Source organism: Sesamum indicum, linkage group LG2, assembly GCF_000512975.1.
Source record: "Sesamum indicum cultivar Zhongzhi No. 13 linkage group LG2, S_indicum_v1.0, whole genome shotgun sequence".
NCBI lineage: Eukaryota > Viridiplantae > Streptophyta > Magnoliopsida > Lamiales > Pedaliaceae > Sesamum > Sesamum indicum.
In genome coordinates this window covers 13,139,920-13,158,419 of record NC_026146.1, presented here as the reverse complement: position 1 = coordinate 13,158,419, position 18,500 = coordinate 13,139,920, and the positions used below count along the sequence as shown (strand labels likewise).

The window sequence follows — 18,500 nt, the reverse complement described above, 5'->3', positions numbered from 1 at the left end:
TGTATTTTTCTCTACTTAAATAATTACTGTTAGGCAACAACTATTAGTCAAATTTTTTGCAGGTGGGTCGAAACATTAACCATAATTAAAACTCGTGCAAATATATTAACCACAACTTAAGAAATAGAAAATATTGATTAATTGTGGTCAAAATTATAATGTTCACACTAATTTATTTGACAGTGATAAATAATATTCATTTACTATCATTTTTAGTCATAATTGTTTGTAATTTAATAAATAAATTCTCTTTTTTTTTTTGGGTAGTAATTTTGAAATTTGAAAATTTGGGAAGATGAAAATAGAGTGGAAAATTATTGCTCTGCTTTTTCAAAAGATTTATGATGATGATGATAAAGATTTTTGCAAAAATAATTTCTCTTTCTCTTTTTCCAAAACGTGAAAATGCTGTCATCAAATGAGAACAAAATGCAGCGTCCTGAGGCTGTAAGCTTTCACGTGGAATTTTTAAACAGTACGTCATAAGATTGTACGTACACGCCCAAAACCAAAGAAAGAAAAACTTATATCTTATACCCTACAAATTGTTTTCTTTTTTTGTTTAATTATTATCATCATCATCATTATTCTTACTATTATTATATTTTTATATTTATAAAAAGATGAATGTAATATAATATATATGGAGTGAGGTTAATGTAATATATTTCTTTTTATTTATAAGTACAAAATTATAGCATAAAAATAATAAACGAGGGTAACATTTATGTAATTTATATTGATAATTTTAGTATTTTTTTACCCAAATTCTTACAAAAGAGAATCATGTATAAAAACAGTAAATCGTCGGAGAGAGTGTAATGTAATTTTAATTTTTTTTGAAAAAAAGTATAATTTTATAATTTATATAATTAACATATATAAATATATATAATATAAACTCTCCTGCTATATATCACCAATTGTAAAAAAGAATCTGTGTTAGTAGTGAGAATTACTGTGTTGGGTACCAACACCCCAAAATTGATAAAGAAAGACGACTTTCTGAATCGTCAATTACCCATCACGCTTCATCAATGATTCACGCTGACACACTCTGCGGCTGTGATTTCTCCGATTTAGGTGTTAGGACAGAGGCCACATGCGACGTGCGTGCCACTTAGTGCAGGAGAATCAACAGCAAATCTGTGGCACGTGACTTGTTGTAGTAATTTTGGAGAGGGAATATGGGTACACTACAGACAGTCCTTTCCTTTCATAATCGCCTGTCTTTTGGCTCCCAGAGCTGTGGAGCAACTGCAGCAATCATGTGAACCGTTGACGAGGAGGACCCATCCACGTCCCCTTTCAAACCTTCTTACCATACCTCGGATTCATATGGTAAATTTTACATTTTATAATTTATTGAATTTATAAAAAATGTCGGATGTGAATATTTAAAGTCATGATTGTTTGTGATTTTATCTCATTTAAATGAGGAAAAATGAAACAAAACAGTCTAGATGCCGTGGAAATAATTTTTTATTTGTGTTTTTACGTGAGATGGAAGTGCATGTTTAAGATATATTTTAATTTTAAGAATTTGGCATAAACAAATACGTATTTTGATTGAAAATACTTTACGAGACAAGACGACATTAATGCACAATGGCACAAGTAATCTCTTCCCCAATGTTCTCAAGATCGGACCGAATTGGCCGATTCGATCGAAAATCAAACCTATGGTTGGTCTATGTAAAAGCATAAAAATTAAAATGTTCAAACCAAGAATGGACCGGTGAAAACCGTCCAAAATCCAATCAAAAGCAGTTCAAATTAAAAAAGAAAAAAATAAAAATGAACATAGGTGGTGGGGCTCTGTTATGAGCCTTGTGGAAGTCACTATTCAACTTTAGCTTCGGCCCTTGGGCTTTGTTTTAATTTTAATTTTTATTAGTTTATTAATTTTTATATTTTTAATAGAGTTGATTATTAATGTTTAACACAGTTGAATTTTTAATTTATTCATTTTATAAATTATGAAATTTTATATATTGGTGTGTTATATAGGCATTTATTTTATAAATTATTAAATCTATTTTTGTATATTTCTTCTTAAATTTTATTGAAAAATGATTGTCGTTGTTAATTGAATAGAATTACTTTGAAATTTTTTAAAGCTTCTTGTTTGAACACATTCTTTTTTTAGCTTAATCAATTAATCTCTAGTATACTAACTATAAATATCAAGGCGGATTTTAAACCGTACCAATTTTAGTCTAATGCCTTTGCTTTTTATATTTATTTTTATTTTTGCATTTGCATGAAACGACGACGTTTAAGCCTCACTATTTTGAAGCACGGCTGTTTAGTTGCTTCGGCTCTTGTGGAGATAGCCCTCCACTACAGCATCATTCTTACTACTAGGATTTAATTTTTTTTCTTGGGGTGCAAATGAAACGATGAAGTTTTGAGCTTCGCTGGTTTGAAGTGCGATGTTTTTGGTTGCTTAAGTCCTTGTTGTTCGCTATAGTATTTTTTATTCTAATTATTATTATTTTCATGCATGCCCGTGAAATGACGACGTTTTATGTCTTGCCATTTTGAAGTATGGTCGTTTTGGTAGCTCTAGCGCCTTATACCAATGTCTCTCTGCTAAAGTTTATTTTAATTCACCTACTACTATTTCCCCATGTGCACATATATACATCGATGCCGTTCTATGCTCTCATGATTTGAAATGCAGTCGTTTTGATTGTTTGGTCTGTTATGTCGGGGTCATTTCAGTGCAGTACATTTTATTGTATTTTAAGGAACAGTGCAATTGTTGTGCTATAAAAACATATATGGTGGTTGTTATGATGCCTGTTCATGCATTTGAATTTGGTTGGTGCTTATCTCTCCTTCTGTGTTGGGGGTTTTAAAGTCAGTTTCTCTTTCGCGAGAGATTGGCGGCGATGTGGTTTGTGTGTTACGGAATGGTGTCGGCTATCAAATAGCAGTAGTTGCTTCTTATGCAATAGGTTTATGGATTTCAAATCTCTCCTTGTGCATTAAAGGTTTTTATTAGAATAGGTGACCAGAAAATCAATTAAATTTAATATGTTCTAAGTAATTTTTTTCATTATGTAATATTGAATTATTGAATAAAAGTTATATTCAAAGCATAGTTTGTTTGTGTTAGCTTCACATGTAATCTGCTTTACTGCTTTACATCACAATAAAGCCCACAGACCGATTATACGACCGAGATAGTTGGGTTGCACATTGAATGAAAACTATGAAACCAACTACTGATAATTATTATAAGATGTTTGTTAGAAAACAAGTCTTGTTTCAAAAGGGATGGTTGTTAGAGGGCAAGGCTTATCTCTGAGGGGTTACTTGTCGAAGGGCGAGGCTTATTTATAAGGAAATGCTTGCCAAAGGGCAAGGCTTATTTTGGGGTAGAATCGTTTGAGATTATAGACATTCCATTACCAAGACAAGGGTCGTCCTTTCAGGGTCTTATAGCTCATAAGCTCCACATCCAAAGAACCCAGTTATCTTGTAAGGACCTTCCTACTTAGAATCTAATTTGTTAACTGGCTTTAGTGTGTCAACCCGTCAATTTTAATTGATTTTATAGTAAAAACTAAAGTTAACAGTTTATTAATAGTCAAGTTTAATTATTAAATATTTAAATTCATGTACCCTTAATATTACTTATGCAGTATACAAGATGTATTAGGATAGAAAATATAAGACATCATAAAACAAAAATATCCTAGCATAAGTACATTAGAGAGGCAAAAATAATATTGAAAAAAATATGACATTGTTCTTGAAAAACAAGAGATACGTACTTATTAAAGTATGATAATTATTCAACTTTATTGCATATATTGTCATAATTTCACCAAGCTTTAGTTGATATATATTTCAACACTTAAACAATAACAAAATAGCAATTTACCATCTATATATCCAAAATATCAATTGTTATCCATATTAACAATATTCCTGTATGTGAAAATCATGAAAAACGAAGCTTAATCATAATAGGTTGCTAAAATTATAAGTTATGTTGTTAGGTCATATTTATTAGAATTTAAATTTGCTAAAAAAATTATCTTTAGATGATTAGAAACATTTCACATATGATAGCTCATAAAATTTTAATTTCCTTCAACTATATATATATGCTCTATAAATTAATAGTCTAATTCCATTTTCAAAATATGCTGCTAAAATTATTTTTTATCGTATTTAATTTTTGATGTGATTTTAATTTTATTTGTGTAATACTTATTAGAAAGAAAATAATTTTTCTATATCTATTGTTTCCTTTTCGAAGTACAGAAACTCAAACTTTAGTGCAATGATGTGCATAACTTATCTATTTCTTATCTTTTATGTAATGAAAAAATTGAAATAATGAATTAAGTATAAGTTCCCTAAAGAAGGAAATCAATTGATGATGCAGTATCTTGAGAAGATAATAAAAATATTAAACGATGAATAAGATCTATAACATAGATTTTGGATCTAGCCACCGGATTGAACCCGATGACCCAATTAATATCTTTCAAAATTATAAAAATAGTTTTTTTAAAAATAAACTACTATCATCATAAATTTATAAGTATTGAGATAATAATATATTAAAAGGTTAATATTCTTTTTTGTAAATTTATATATGCATTTTTACACATTGAAATATTAAGAATTTTGAGAAATATTATTTATGAAAACATTAAAACATTTTATAAACTATCTATATCTTTATTTTAATTTATAGAATTATTGAATTTATGTACTTTATGTATGTATAATTACATTAAACATATTTTTTGTATATGTACAAATATATTTTACATAAATATATATAAAACAACAAAAGATTAAAATAATCAGATCGGTTCAAATCCAATCCACTAAGGCGCGAAACCCCCAAGACCCTTTTTAAGGCTTCAAAACCCGTCCAAGCCAAGTCAGGTCGATTCCAACTGGAACCATTGCCATCCCAACATAGACTTCCTACCCTGCGTATTTCTTAGATTACTAGTCAGCTATAGATCATGATGTCAGCCAGCATGCATTGATTTCTAGAACTGCACGGACTAAAGAATGAGCTCTGCCGGAGTTTGTTAGAATTTCTTACGACTAAGGTTAAGCCTCAGCATGCATGGACGGAATTTGGAATTCTGGGATATATGTAGGTTGGGATAAGTTATCACTTTGCTAATGATTACTTCAGAAACAGAATTTCTGGATATAATTTACATATAAAACTTGGAAAATTTTTCACTCCTAAGTGGCCACAGGTCCCCCCAAAGTGACCGGCGGGCTTGATGATGCAATGTCGGATTCTTACTTTGTGTGATGACGACACGGTCGAAGGAGCCCTCTGTTCCCTCACTATTGGTAGCTCGGCAAACATCCAACTCAACTCGTTTGCCCCTCCTGATCGGCATATAAACAATTCTTCCCCAGCCACTCCCGAGATCAGCTCGAGGAACATCCTCTTCTTCATCCTCATCACTCTCACCTGCTGCTGCATCTGTCTCTGAGTAGTCTGAATCATATGAAACTGTATTCTCATCATCCTTTTCGTAATCATCATTCTGAGCTGCTTCACTGCCAAATTGGCTTTCTGACAAATTTGATATTAACTCAATTTCATTCAAATTTTAACAATATAGGGATTCACCAACGGAGGAAACTACTATAGTATAATACAGGATAATTATAGTTTCTGCAGGACAAAATTAAAATGGAAACACTCACCAACTTCGACCTCTAAATCTTCTGGTACTCTTTTAGCATGCATCTGCTTCAATGTTTCAAACTTCATACCATCAAGTGGCCAAGGTTCTCTGCTCAAAGACAGTACTAGTTTTTCAGCTAGAGATCTCTGTCCAGGTAAATCCTCAAACTAGAAAAGGAACAAATTCCTCCAAAGTAGAAAGGAAAATTCAGGAACACTAGAACTAGTAATTAACCCAATATAAGACATAACCAAACTTGATTTGTTCCTGCATATTCTCATTTGGTTTCCACATTCAGCGGAATACTGAACAACCTTAAGAAGACAAAAATGCATACTGCAAAATTGGGGTCTCCCCGAACAGTGGCCTAATTTGCCTAATCTATCAACACAACCTGTCAGATAATAGTTACGCTTCAGTTATTGAAACATTCCCAAGTTTGTCTAACCATTAGATGCAGGATTAGGAGCATGGTTGAACAATAAGCCAATTTGGAAAACCATTGGTCTAAAAATGGTTTCACTTCTAATCCTGAAAAAGGCATTCAAGGGTCAATAGTTAGTTTCAAGATCATCTCATTTTGCTATGATCTCGAAACTATGTAGTATGTAGGATGCATCGTTCAAATGATCTTATAACTGGAAGCCAAGAATTGTTCCTGTAATAATACGCTTGAAATGCGTTTGAAGCTTTAAAAAGCCACTACCCACTAAGCACCAGAATCTCCACTGGAGAAACTATTTGATAGCCCAGAAACTAAACATCTATAATCTGAGTAGGCATGCCACACCTCTCCAGCCCAGAACTGTGGCATAAAATTGGATCATTATGTCCTTTCTTCTGAAAAGACTATGTATGCATATGATTTGGAAACTAAGTTGTAATGCAAGCAATAATTGTTCAACATATCCAATAGAATTCTAGCTGCACACAGAGAAATAAACTATCCTCCAGTCATTTATTTCAGTGGAATTTCCCCATGGAACAAAAATTCCGTGTTATATGAGGCATAAGCAAAGCATTAAGTCTAAGTCCATCTGCAGCACAGCACTTCTCTGGCCTTGACAGATATATGTAAGCACACTGTGTATTCTTTGCATACCACTTATGAGTTACGGTGCTGATAAAGGCAAGCATTAGTGATCTGTTTAAGGCATGAATCATGTCTATAGTTTTATTTCTTTCCATAAAATGATTTGGGGAAAAAGAACACTTGGTAGACTAACCTTGGTCTTGTTCCTCTTCTGAAAGCAACATAACAAAATTTTTCATCTTCAAAGCCACGTAAAGGACCCTTGGATCGCTACAGAAAATATACACCCGACACATTATAACAATTTCTCAACACACAATTCCAAAATAAAATAATAAACAAATATGTTTCTTGCATAACAGAAATAATAGATGCTACAAAGAAAACGAACAAGGAAAGAGGCAAGAATACGTCTTCTGGTATGGTTGAAAGAAGAAAATATTCCAAGTGTATATGTGGTCAGACAAAAATGCGCTCGAGAAATCACCTTGCTTCCACAAAAACTAAAATGCAAAGAGCTACAAAAATGCCAACATTCTCCTCAACAAGAAGGCTCAGGATGGAGAAAAGAGAGAGAAGAATTGAAAAGAGCAAAGAACAGAGCAGCAGTACTCGGGCTTATTACAAAAGGGATACTCCACGGCACTAGTGATCAAAATTCATAGACCATAGATGCATTGAGCCAGAATAAAACTCAAATTCATCTAACCCTTTGCAATGGCACTTGCATGCAGGAAATCACTTAGGTGTAAATGATTGACTAAGGAATGGAACTGAAGAAGAAAGAAATGAATTGGCATAAACTACCAATTGTTTGCAGTGATGCAATGAAGGAACCAGCAAAATTCCAGTTCCCGAACTTAAAAAATTTTCCCCATGTTTAATATGTGGTATTAAAGTTGGACGGAATGAATACAAAATGATCACAGGGGTACTTACAGGTAATTTAAAACAACATTTAATCAATCTCAAATTCTGAAATCAGACCAAGTTTATCAATGAAAAAGACATAATTTCCTTAACCAAATCAAATTGACTATATATTATCCAAAAGTTGCAAATAACTAACACCACCCAAAGCACATTTCATCAGAAAATCATAGATCCTCGAACAAGATTTAGAAGTCGTGGAACTTCAAAAAGCAACAGTGTAGGAAGAATGACTTAAATAGACGTCTTCATGTGTGTTTATCTATGACTGGTTGCATATTTGTGCAAGTGATTTATCTGTACGAATCATTTTCGATCCGCAAATACTATTAGTGCCTGCAGATAGACTAAAGTCGGTTAATTGCATTAGTGTCACGAAAGGCTTGAAGTAGCATTGGCATAGGCAGGAGGGTTCAGGAAAGAGGATAGAAGCACAGTTCACAAGTATGATGAAGGCGCTGTCATAGGCCACTATCCCATTCTTACATCACAGACAAGTGCTCAGTGTTGGAACTTATAGATGCATTGCACCCTAGAAGATTTTATGCAAAAATTTACCTCACAGGTTGTCGCCACACATACCAACACATTTTACAGAGAAATTTCTTGTTTTACCAGCTTCCAATTCAAATGGTGAATCTTCATTTACATTGAGCTGTGAATTCTTTTCTTACCTGGAATATTTTACTTTTTGGAAATGACCTTTACAATCTGGATTGTTGCCATTCATAGTTTTCGCTATTTGGTTCCAACAGCCATGACATCACAACTTCTTTCCCCTTTATAGTCATTCCAGCAATTTTTTGGCTCAACTGAGTTCCTATGTTCAGTCAATGGAAGGGCAGCTACCTTTTATGTTCCATTTCCGTTTCCGAGTTGAGACACGCTTATTTTATAAATCATGGAACGAAGAACCGGAAGCAGGAATTTGTTTATAGCAAGGCTGGTTTGTGTATGTAGCTGCAGACGGTGTGAGGAGGTACAAGCGACTGGTATATGGCGGCAGAGATGTGAAAGTGTTCATGATGGTGGTAGATAGTCGTGGTAGCAACAATAGACTCGTCAGTGGAAAGGAAAAAGAGGATAGCAGACACTTTCTCACTTGGGTTTATTGATGCATATGTTTGGTAAATGGACCTTCTCCTTGCTCATCGGAATGGTCCAAAAACATGGACAGAGCAATAAGAGAGCTCATGTAATAAAGTTATCCTAGAAATGGGTGCTTCCAGAAATTACTTTTTCCATGATAATTCAGGAAGGGACTTGGCAAGGACAATTTTATACCTGCTTGTTCCCCCATATCAAGTGTCTCTCAATAGTTCCTTACGCATATGCAAAGACAGACAATCTTCTACTTTTCATGAAACTAGGCAAACTCCAGGATTCAATGCATGGATAACAAAGTGCACATCTCAGAGAAAAGTGTTCAATGATTGATTAATTAATATCACACACTCTAAGCTATGCATGCAAAACTGGATAACACAGGGAGCATGAACAAATGTATGTACTACAGAAAAGTGGGGCTCTTGGAGAAACCTTGTACAACCGTTGGGATGATGTCCTCTCCAAACGTTGAACAAAATGACAGTATTTGTCTGTATTGTGCAACGGACAAGGTCCATCATGGGGACACTGCAATAAACCATGGATGTTTTATGAACTTGCAATCTTTTGAGCTCCAGGAAAATACAAGTCAATTGCCCAAGCAAGTACAAATAAAAAATGTAGCTTATAAAAGAGTAAATCCGTCACTTACTGGAGCAACTATAAATGCACCGGTTTTAAGTGTCATCAAATCCTTAGAGGCTTTATTGGCTGCATGCTGCAATTTGCGGGTTCTCTGAAAATTATAGAAACCCACATTCAGTTTAGGGATAAACAACACAAAGAGGGCTCCAGAAAACAGAACAATGACGTTACCCTCTTCTCCATCCATAAGATGTGCGATCGCATTTGAGATATGATATTTGATCCTTGTGGTGTTCCAGGCTCAACCAAGACCTGATCCACAGTAGGAAAACGCAAATTGAAGAGTGGAAAGAAAATTTTTCCAACTTCACATCTGTGCATAGGAACTATCATGCTAAACTATTATGACAGTCATCCCAGAGAACTTCTATCATATACAAGTATGGCAAGAAATCAGTTTATGCCAGAACCCTAAGTTGCATAACAACAGACGAGCAACTAGGTTCCACGAACTAAGAACTCCCTATAGTCCAAAGAAAAAGGAAGCAATTCCTGGACATTAGAACCTCTAATATTATTTGTCCTGAAATGTCAATTATACCCCTCGTATATATAAGGCATTAACTTCTCATGGTTAACTCTTTATATACACAAAAGAATACTTTTGGTGTACAACTACTTAAAACATATAATATTCAGCTAGATCATACAGATCTTCTCGAGAAATGCCAAAGATTTTTCAAAATTAAAATCTTGCCCTTTCTAATAGGGTCGATCAATTATAAAAAGGAGAGAGCGATGAGTCATTTATTCCTCGACCTCAAGTTAGAGGTTATGTTCTGCTTGGTGAATCTTATCAAATCAGTAGGAAGGTGGTGCCTAGTTCCACTGAACTAGAGACATCTTTCTTTTCTTTTTTGCGGGTTTACATGGCATTTAGATACTGATCCCATCACTACCAAGCCTTGGAGTGTTTAATAGTGCTCTGGATTAGTTATTTATTGGGTAACACTACATGTATAGATTTACATATTATACAAAAGATCCAACAGAAAATTCAATTATTTTTCCCATGTGGATTTAATAAAATAGAGCAAGTCTGCTAAGCTAAATCCTATGATCGATCTATAATTCACAATCGTATCTATGAATCCTAAGAAATTAGTGCATCCATTTTAAAGAAATGCTTTCTATTTTAATATTCATGAAAAACATTTCCCTTTCCCAATTTAGCAAATTTTCTATCCTGCAGTAAAAGTTCAACTACCCTCAAAGTAGTCCTCTTAGACATGTTTCCAATTAATCTTAATTAGTTCAAGTTTAGCAAAAACCTCTCTTGGCTCATGAAGTGTTCTAAACCCTTTCAATCTATGATGTAACATAGTAATTTATTATTTACCAGATAAAAAGGAAGTATGTCCAAACACAGATATATCATATCAAGTATAACACTCTTTGGGGTAAAAAAATAGGAAACGTCAGTCTGAGTAAGGAATATGCACTAGCATTTATACAAATCAAGTTTGAACTTCATACATTTGATGCAATCATCAATACTCATGTCAGCAAGAAATGGAAATATAACAATGCCAGTACAACACCTGAAGAAGTGGCAAGTATTGGTTAAAAATAGTGCCGATCAACATCATAGAGTTCCCTATCTGAATCACAAGATTTGATATGATCCACCTTGCTTACAATACAAAATAGGTAGGCACAAAGATATATTAATGTTGTATATCTTTTTTAATAAAAATGTAGTCCAAATGCAAAACAAATTGGAAATATGGTACTCGATCTTTTTAAAAAGTTAAAAACAGATACAGAGACATCACAGACAAGCACCAAGTGCATGAATAACGATGCAAGATGATAAAGATGAATCCCCTATCCTTTCCTACGTATCAACTACCAAGTGTTGACAATAGGTGTGACTTTGGAACACAAGAAGGCAAATAATTAGGACCCCACAGGCAACACCTCACTGGCTCACTCCCATTCCAATTTCTTGATTCAATTAAATTATTGCACATGATGCACACTCCAACCAAGTATATCTTTTTCACCAATAAATATGGCAAAGTGTCAAGTTTCGGATTCTGGAAGTTGGACGTGTGCTAACTCTCACTTTTTTTTACTTCAAACAACAATAATTTTTCCACTTATTTGTGAACTACTAACTACACAGTCATACTCCCAGTTGCACTTTCTGTTGGACAATTCTGTTGATACCGGCTATGATGCCCTAAGTTACCCATGTAACATCACAGTTTGTAATTAGTGAAACTATCTCCTAAACTTAAAATCAGAATCCTCAAGAACCCAAGGTGAAATTCTTTTCAACAACACAAAACATTAACCAATACGGTCGTAAAAGACTACTTAACTTTTGTGAATAATATCCCTGCCCCATTGTTAAAAGCTCCTTCATAATTGAAACACCACACCACCCTTCTTAGGTATTTATTCAACTTCAACCTAGTAGAGCCTCTTCACGTTCCACTTAAACCATTGATAAAGATATCTCAAAGATCTTCCAAATTTCTTGATTTCAACCCTCATCAGCCCAAAAGTCACTGTTTACTACCCATTTAAATACATCACCCTCAAGGTTACAGGGCAGCTGATATTAATGGTGCAAACCGAATATTTTCCTTTATGAACCTAAATTTTCATCTTTATGCCACCAAAAAGTTTTTCCATCGTTTGCATACAAATAAGTGACTCTTGCTGACATCTTATGATCAGATTGATTTCTGAATTTCCAACAGTCACAACAACTTCAGCCTTATGCTTCTAAGACATCCATGACCTACTGCTGCAATCAAACAACCTATAGAAATGCTAGTTTCTACTAATATCTGTCATTTTGTGTTGTCATTGTAGTAAAAACAAATTAACATTCAACTAGGGAGAAAGACACACTTGAAGGCATGTTCCATAAAGATGCATAGTTAAATCTAAAATAAAGGAAGAGTGTAAAGGATATCCACATTACACGATTAATTTCATCCCAACTTTAAGTAACACCATTCTGACTCTATCAGATTACATGTGCACAAGACATTAAACCATTGGGTTCAATTCAACTTTTACCAAGATGTCTGCTGTAAGATCCCAAAGCTGGCGCACGAGAGTAATTCTGTCCTTTAATGAGGGTATTTCTCCAAGCACGTAGGACTTCACAAAATAGCACAAAGCATTAACATCAAACCATTGAAAACATATAATATTTAGTATGATAATCCAAAAGAACCCTGTCAAACTTGCAAAACATATTTACTCAATTCCATCAGCATTTCAAAACCAAAAAGAGCAAAGATGTATAAGAGTAATATTGAATGATACTTACAGCAATAACCAGATCGTGTCGTCTGCCAGACTTATTAATATCCTTAGTCAATGATTGGATGCTATCATAGCTTTGAATTAGAGGCAATTTTCTTAAATCTGCAAATGTTACCCAAGATACAAATCAGAATTATTTCGATGATATAGTAGCATATTTTGTTTAAATTTAAATATATAAAATGAGCACCTCTATGGAAAATACATATGTTTAAATTTAAATATATAAAATCAGCACCTCTATGGAAAATACATATGCATTATGCATACATATAAATAGATAGATGCATTATGCATCCAAATAAGAGTAGAATGCCAAAAGAATGTATAAGACACCAATGTGAATGCAAAAGAGTGATAAATCAACTTTGTTTGAACATATTTGACCACTTTAGCATCCACTAATTCTTTAAGTAGTCAACACTAAATATGAAATGAAGGCATTGACAAAAATAAACATGTTAAATGAAATGTTGTTAAAATAATAAGTTGCAAATATAAATACAACTTGAAGGGCCTAAATTGGTATAGATCACGAAAGAGATCAATTTAGTCCATAGGTACTGTATAAACAAAATTCACATTCTTACTAGAAGATTTGATTTAACTGTAGTTTGAAAAGGATCAAAATTCTTTAAGCATATTACAACTTGACGTACGCGTATGAGCAGAATTTGGCACCACTTTCATGACGCAAAACAGCATACAAAATCAAATAAACCAAAAAAGAAGTGCAACTTACAGAAGTGGCAAATGCCACAAGCATGGTGTGAGCAAAAGTTCAAGTTCAAACTAGAAGATTTGGCTTAACAGTAACATTGATAAGGATCTGAATCCTTTAAGCAATTAAATCTTACAATCATCTCCTACAATGTGCCGGGATATGGGATATGAAATTTGTACTCATAACTTTCTGGTAAATTAAGTTCCAACTGTATTTGATAATTAAAACCATAGTAATCAGTGGCGCACGGTTAAGCCAAGGGCTCCTATCGCGGGCGCTTTTTCGAAAGATGGCTCAAAATATAAGAAACAATCTATATATCTATTAATTAGTACTATTTTGACCAGATTAATGTATAAGGAATTAAATAAGACATATAAAACAACAAATTCAACATAACAAAACTTCATATAATTAACACGACTAATGTTGAACCATTGAAGGATAGCAAAAGTCCTAAAGATTCAAATAAATCCTAAATAGTCTATCAAAAAACAAATAAGCCTAAATCTAATCATCTGATTCTACTTAATTAAAGAAGTAAATAACATAATCATAGACTACAAGTTTACAAACAATTACATAATTAAATCAAAACAGTAATAGACTAAAGTTCTAAACACTAGAACAAAGAGGAAAAAAAACCAGAGGTCCAGTCACGCAGCAGCGGCTCAACTCAACAGTGAACAGCAGCGGCAGACTGCTATGGAAGAGAAGAATTGAAGAAGAAGATGCAGTCGCAGAGGAAGAAGAGAACCGAAAAAAGAAGAGGCGGGAATGAACAGGATACTCATGCATGCATGCAGAATATTCATTTATGCTGAAATTCCCTTATTTATTAGGGTTTTTTTTATGGGCCCAGGCTGCCCAGGCCCGTCTTCATAAAGGCGCGCGCCACTGGGCAACACCTAAATGGCGCCCATAGGCCGCGAATGGCCCGAGGGCTGCGCTTCTCGCGCCTCGCGCCATAGCGCACGCCACGGTGCACCATTAACTACTATGATTAAAACTCAATTCGCAAAGTGAGCTAAATAATCACTTTTTTACTCAACTCTCTCACACACACGAATGTCCATGCTCACACAGAGATTATTGTTTGCTTCGGTGCACTTCCTATTTATTTGACATTGTTTGCACATTATGCATAATCTCAAACTTGCCTGTAGGCCCTGTACTACCAACATACACAGGATATGTACAGCTCATTTACAAAAATTGCAAATGCGATTGAAAAAACAAGATTATCACGTGCATATGGTTCTACCCTTAACTAGGCTCTGCCCTGCTCGTTGCATTGATTGTGATGGCTCCACCAAATTAATCCGCTCCAAAGACCCAGGCCACACCTCCATCATTGCCCTAACAGATTGAATAAAAGTTAAATATAGAAAAAATAAAAATAAAAACAATACGCTAGTAAAATAATTATCTAATAACCAGAAAATAAACAAACAGGCTCACCACAATGCTGAACCAGTTCCTGCCCCAAAATCAAGTACTTTAGCTGGAGTAAAGTCTGGAACTCTTCTTCTCACCTAATAATACATTTTAACTAACAAAGATCATTTTCACATCTCCACACCTTAATTATGAATAATAGTATTCCAACCATTCAAGATTAGGGTACCCCCTCATATTTGATAAGGAGCAAAAGTCACGTTAATTTTCTCTGAGAAACATATTTCACCAAATAATACCATTTCGCCTAGAATAAAGGATTTATTGAAAAAACATTTTTCCAAAGCATTAAGCACCTAGACACATAGAATAGCTATGTAAAATGCAGCAGCATTTTAGCTAGGACAGAGCGAATATCATTATGCATATGCAGTTAAAAAGGTTAAAAATCGTAATATCACAAACACCAATCCTCCAAATGTTAATACATTTCAAGCAATAAAATGCATTTTACAACTTTCAGAAAATAAAGCAAATTTGCACAATCCTTTTCTGGGAAAAAATGCATATTATTCTCTCAGGCAAGAAAAAGAACGAAACCAGTAATGCAAAAATGTAAAAGAATTAATTATAAAAATAGCGACAAATCATAGCCATGCCCAAGCTCACGTGCACACTCACTTTTATACCTCATTGAGGACACGGTATAGGGCAGAGTAGACTGCAGGCATACGAGCAGCCACATAGGCGACTGTTTGATCTTCTTGGTATGTAAGACCAACATCGCCATAAGCAGTCTTTACTTTCCACCTCTGTGAGCATTCCATGGCCTTGAGTGGATCTTCCACAAGCTCTTTTGAGGTTGAGCTTGGCAGCAGCAAGTTCACTTCCTTAATTCCATTGAATGACTGCGACAAGCTCAACACTTTCCTCCTCATATGTGTAGCTTCTTGCTCTACAATACATAATTTTGGGTCAGCAATTCGTGTTTAGAATTCAACACATGGAAAAGCAGTGAATCTAAATTCCATCATATTTTCCTTTTAGAATACAGAATTTGAATTTTAAATACTGGCGAAGGTAGCTTTGTATCACAAGAAACGCCATAAAGCTTCATAAAATAAACATATAAAACTCTACATTTCATAATTAGATTTACACAAAATTGCCATTCTCATTTTCCTTCAAAATAAGCTGACTGAAAATTTTAAGGATTCAATAAAAAATCAGAATCACATTGGCATGAAGTATGGCATCTACAAATTTGTCAATATGTTATCTCTAAATTTTACCTTGGAGGTACTTCTTGATGGCATGGCGGAGACGAACGGGTACGATGTGGCAGCGTTCAGATTGTTTTGCAGCGAGCTTTAGGGCTTCAGCAGTGAATTTTGGGAGGGTTTCGGAGATTGCAGAAGACATTTTTGTTTGGTTGAGAGCTCCAGTTCTGGGGGTTTTAGGTGGAAAAAATGGGGTAGGGTTTTATGAGAGTATATTATATAGAATTCACATATAATGCATAACATAACATTTAAATTTTAAAAAAAGTTAATAGAAAAAAGTTATGCTTATATATCTGTATCTATAATCTATGTCTACATGTATACTAATATCTATATCTATACTAATCTGGAGCTCGAGTTCGAGCTCAGCAAATTGTTTAGTTCGAGCCCACCGTACACCCCAACAGTCTCCCCTTCACATACCAAATCAGTTCATATCCATTTTCATTTCTTGAAGCACCAAACCGACACAGAGAATTCAAATTGGTGTATAAGAATAATATTCTATCATTCAAGAATTACTTATCTCCAATAACAAAGATTTAACAATGATAAACTTTAAATATATGTCCAAACCCAAAAAAAAAACTGCTGATTGTAGATTTTATTTTTATTCTTGGGAACACCCAAAAGGGTTTTCCAGAATAGCTCGAAATGCAATTGGAGATTTTTGGAGAATTCAATAATATGAATTAGTGCTGATTGTAGAACAAAAATATTAACAAGAATAAAAAGATTAGAACAACGACACAAAAATTAAAGAACCATTTTCTCCTCATAGGCGCCGCCCACACACACAAGCGGACGGTGAGACCAAGACTATGGGATGTAATGGCAAACCTGTTCGAGCTTCTTGATTGCCCCACACAACAGCAATAGCCTTCCTCGTTACCGGTGGTAGATGGATTGGGGCTTGCAGTCGTTGCTTTGGGGTTAGGGTTTTAGCCTTTTAGGATTCTGATTTGGAAATTGGGGAGGAAAAAAAAAACAAACATAATATTTGGATTCATTTTTTGAGTATTTTATTGTATTTTGTGGAGATAAAAAGAGAAAAATAAAAATAAATAAGTATATATTATAGATAGTAGGTATGTTTGGATTTATTTTTGGAGATAATTACAGTAAAACCTCTATAAATTAATAAACTCTCTAAAATAATAAAATCTTTCAGTCCCGACTTGGGCCTTTGTAAAAAAACATCAAATTCGATAAGATAATAAGATAATAATTTTTCAAAAATCCTTTATAAATATTAGGTCCCATTAAAACTCTAAATTAATAATTCATAAATATTATAATTATAAATATTATGGGTAATTTATTAAAATATGAAGTCTGTAATGTTTTACGCATTTGATCATTCATTGATGATTTTGCGATAACTTTTAGATGAGAAGACATAATTGGGTGTTATGAATTATTTTAAGTAATTCCAATAAATTGATACATGCGTCTGTGAATATAATAGTTAATTGTATACAATAAATTGATATTATACATGAATATATTTAATTAGTTACAAAGAATTGATTGATGCATGAATTTAATCAATGAAACATATATGAATTCATTTATTTTTAATACATATGTATTAAATTTGCTGAATTTAAAAAGTCTCTTTTTTAATTAATAAAATGTTAATTTATCAATAAATTAATATCTCTAAATTAATAAAATTTCATTGTCCCAAGTTATTAATTTATAAAAGTTTTACTGTAATTTTCTTTTTTTTCAGCATGTAACTGATAAACTTTGAATTAAATCTAGAAGTTGCAAAATTCATTGTTTCATCAGGCAAATGAGAAGAATTGGAAGCCAAACTCTGCTACTATTTTCCCTAAAGCAAAATTTGAATGGATAGGTTTGAATCTGAACGAAGGATTTGAAAAAAAAAAAATCAAATAGCTCTCCGTTCAATCTATATTTGGATAATTGGATTGATGGGTTTGAATACGAGGGAATAATTTAGAGAAATAATTTTTTTTCGTATCAAAAGAATTTGAATTCTATCATTATTTAATAAAAACACAATTGAAGTTAGAATTCAAGGATTTAAACTCCTTTCAACTTAGAATTATCCATCGATTCAAATATAACCTAATGTTGTATTTGGATGAATGATTTTGGATTTGAAAAAAGAATTTGGAGACACTACAAAACAAATGTTTATTCCATACACTATAAATCACCACAGCTTAAAAATCATAGTAAATCAATATTATCTACCACGCCTAGACAAAATCAATGCGAAAACTTTAGTTATAACTATTGTTAATCAGCATTCTTCATGGTTTTTCCTATGGCCAAAATATTTATCATAACTTTTAGCAGTAGGAAATGTTTCGGACTCACTTGCAAAAGCAACAACTAATAGCCATTGCACAGCCGTGGTTAATTACTAT

The 18,500-nt window shown here is 33.5% G+C and overlaps 1 protein-coding gene across 3 annotated transcripts; it reads right to left on the bottom strand.

The window, feature by feature from the left end:
• LOC105156031 (37S ribosomal protein S22, mitochondrial) lies at positions 5,139-17,090 on the bottom strand. Of its 3 annotated transcripts, none has more exons than XM_020692099.1 (14): positions 16,939-17,090; positions 16,108-16,262; positions 15,505-15,770; positions 14,879-14,952; positions 14,682-14,776; positions 12,698-12,795; positions 12,442-12,525; positions 10,947-11,006; positions 9,577-9,657; positions 9,413-9,496; positions 9,193-9,288; positions 6,917-6,993; positions 5,710-5,798; positions 5,139-5,575 (listed from the first exon to the last, which is right to left on the bottom strand). In XM_020692099.1, exons 2-14 carry the CDS (start codon positions 16,235-16,237, stop codon positions 5,202-5,204), a joined length of 1,608 nt encoding a protein of 535 aa, XP_020547758.1. In that variant the 5' UTR covers positions 16,238-16,262; positions 16,939-17,090; the 3' UTR covers positions 5,139-5,201. The 3 variants fall into 3 exon arrangements, with proteins under 3 accessions (XP_020547758.1, XP_020547759.1, XP_011070360.1); XM_020692100.1 differs by having other exon boundaries at positions 16,864-16,959; XM_011072058.2 differs by lacking the exon at positions 10,947-11,006.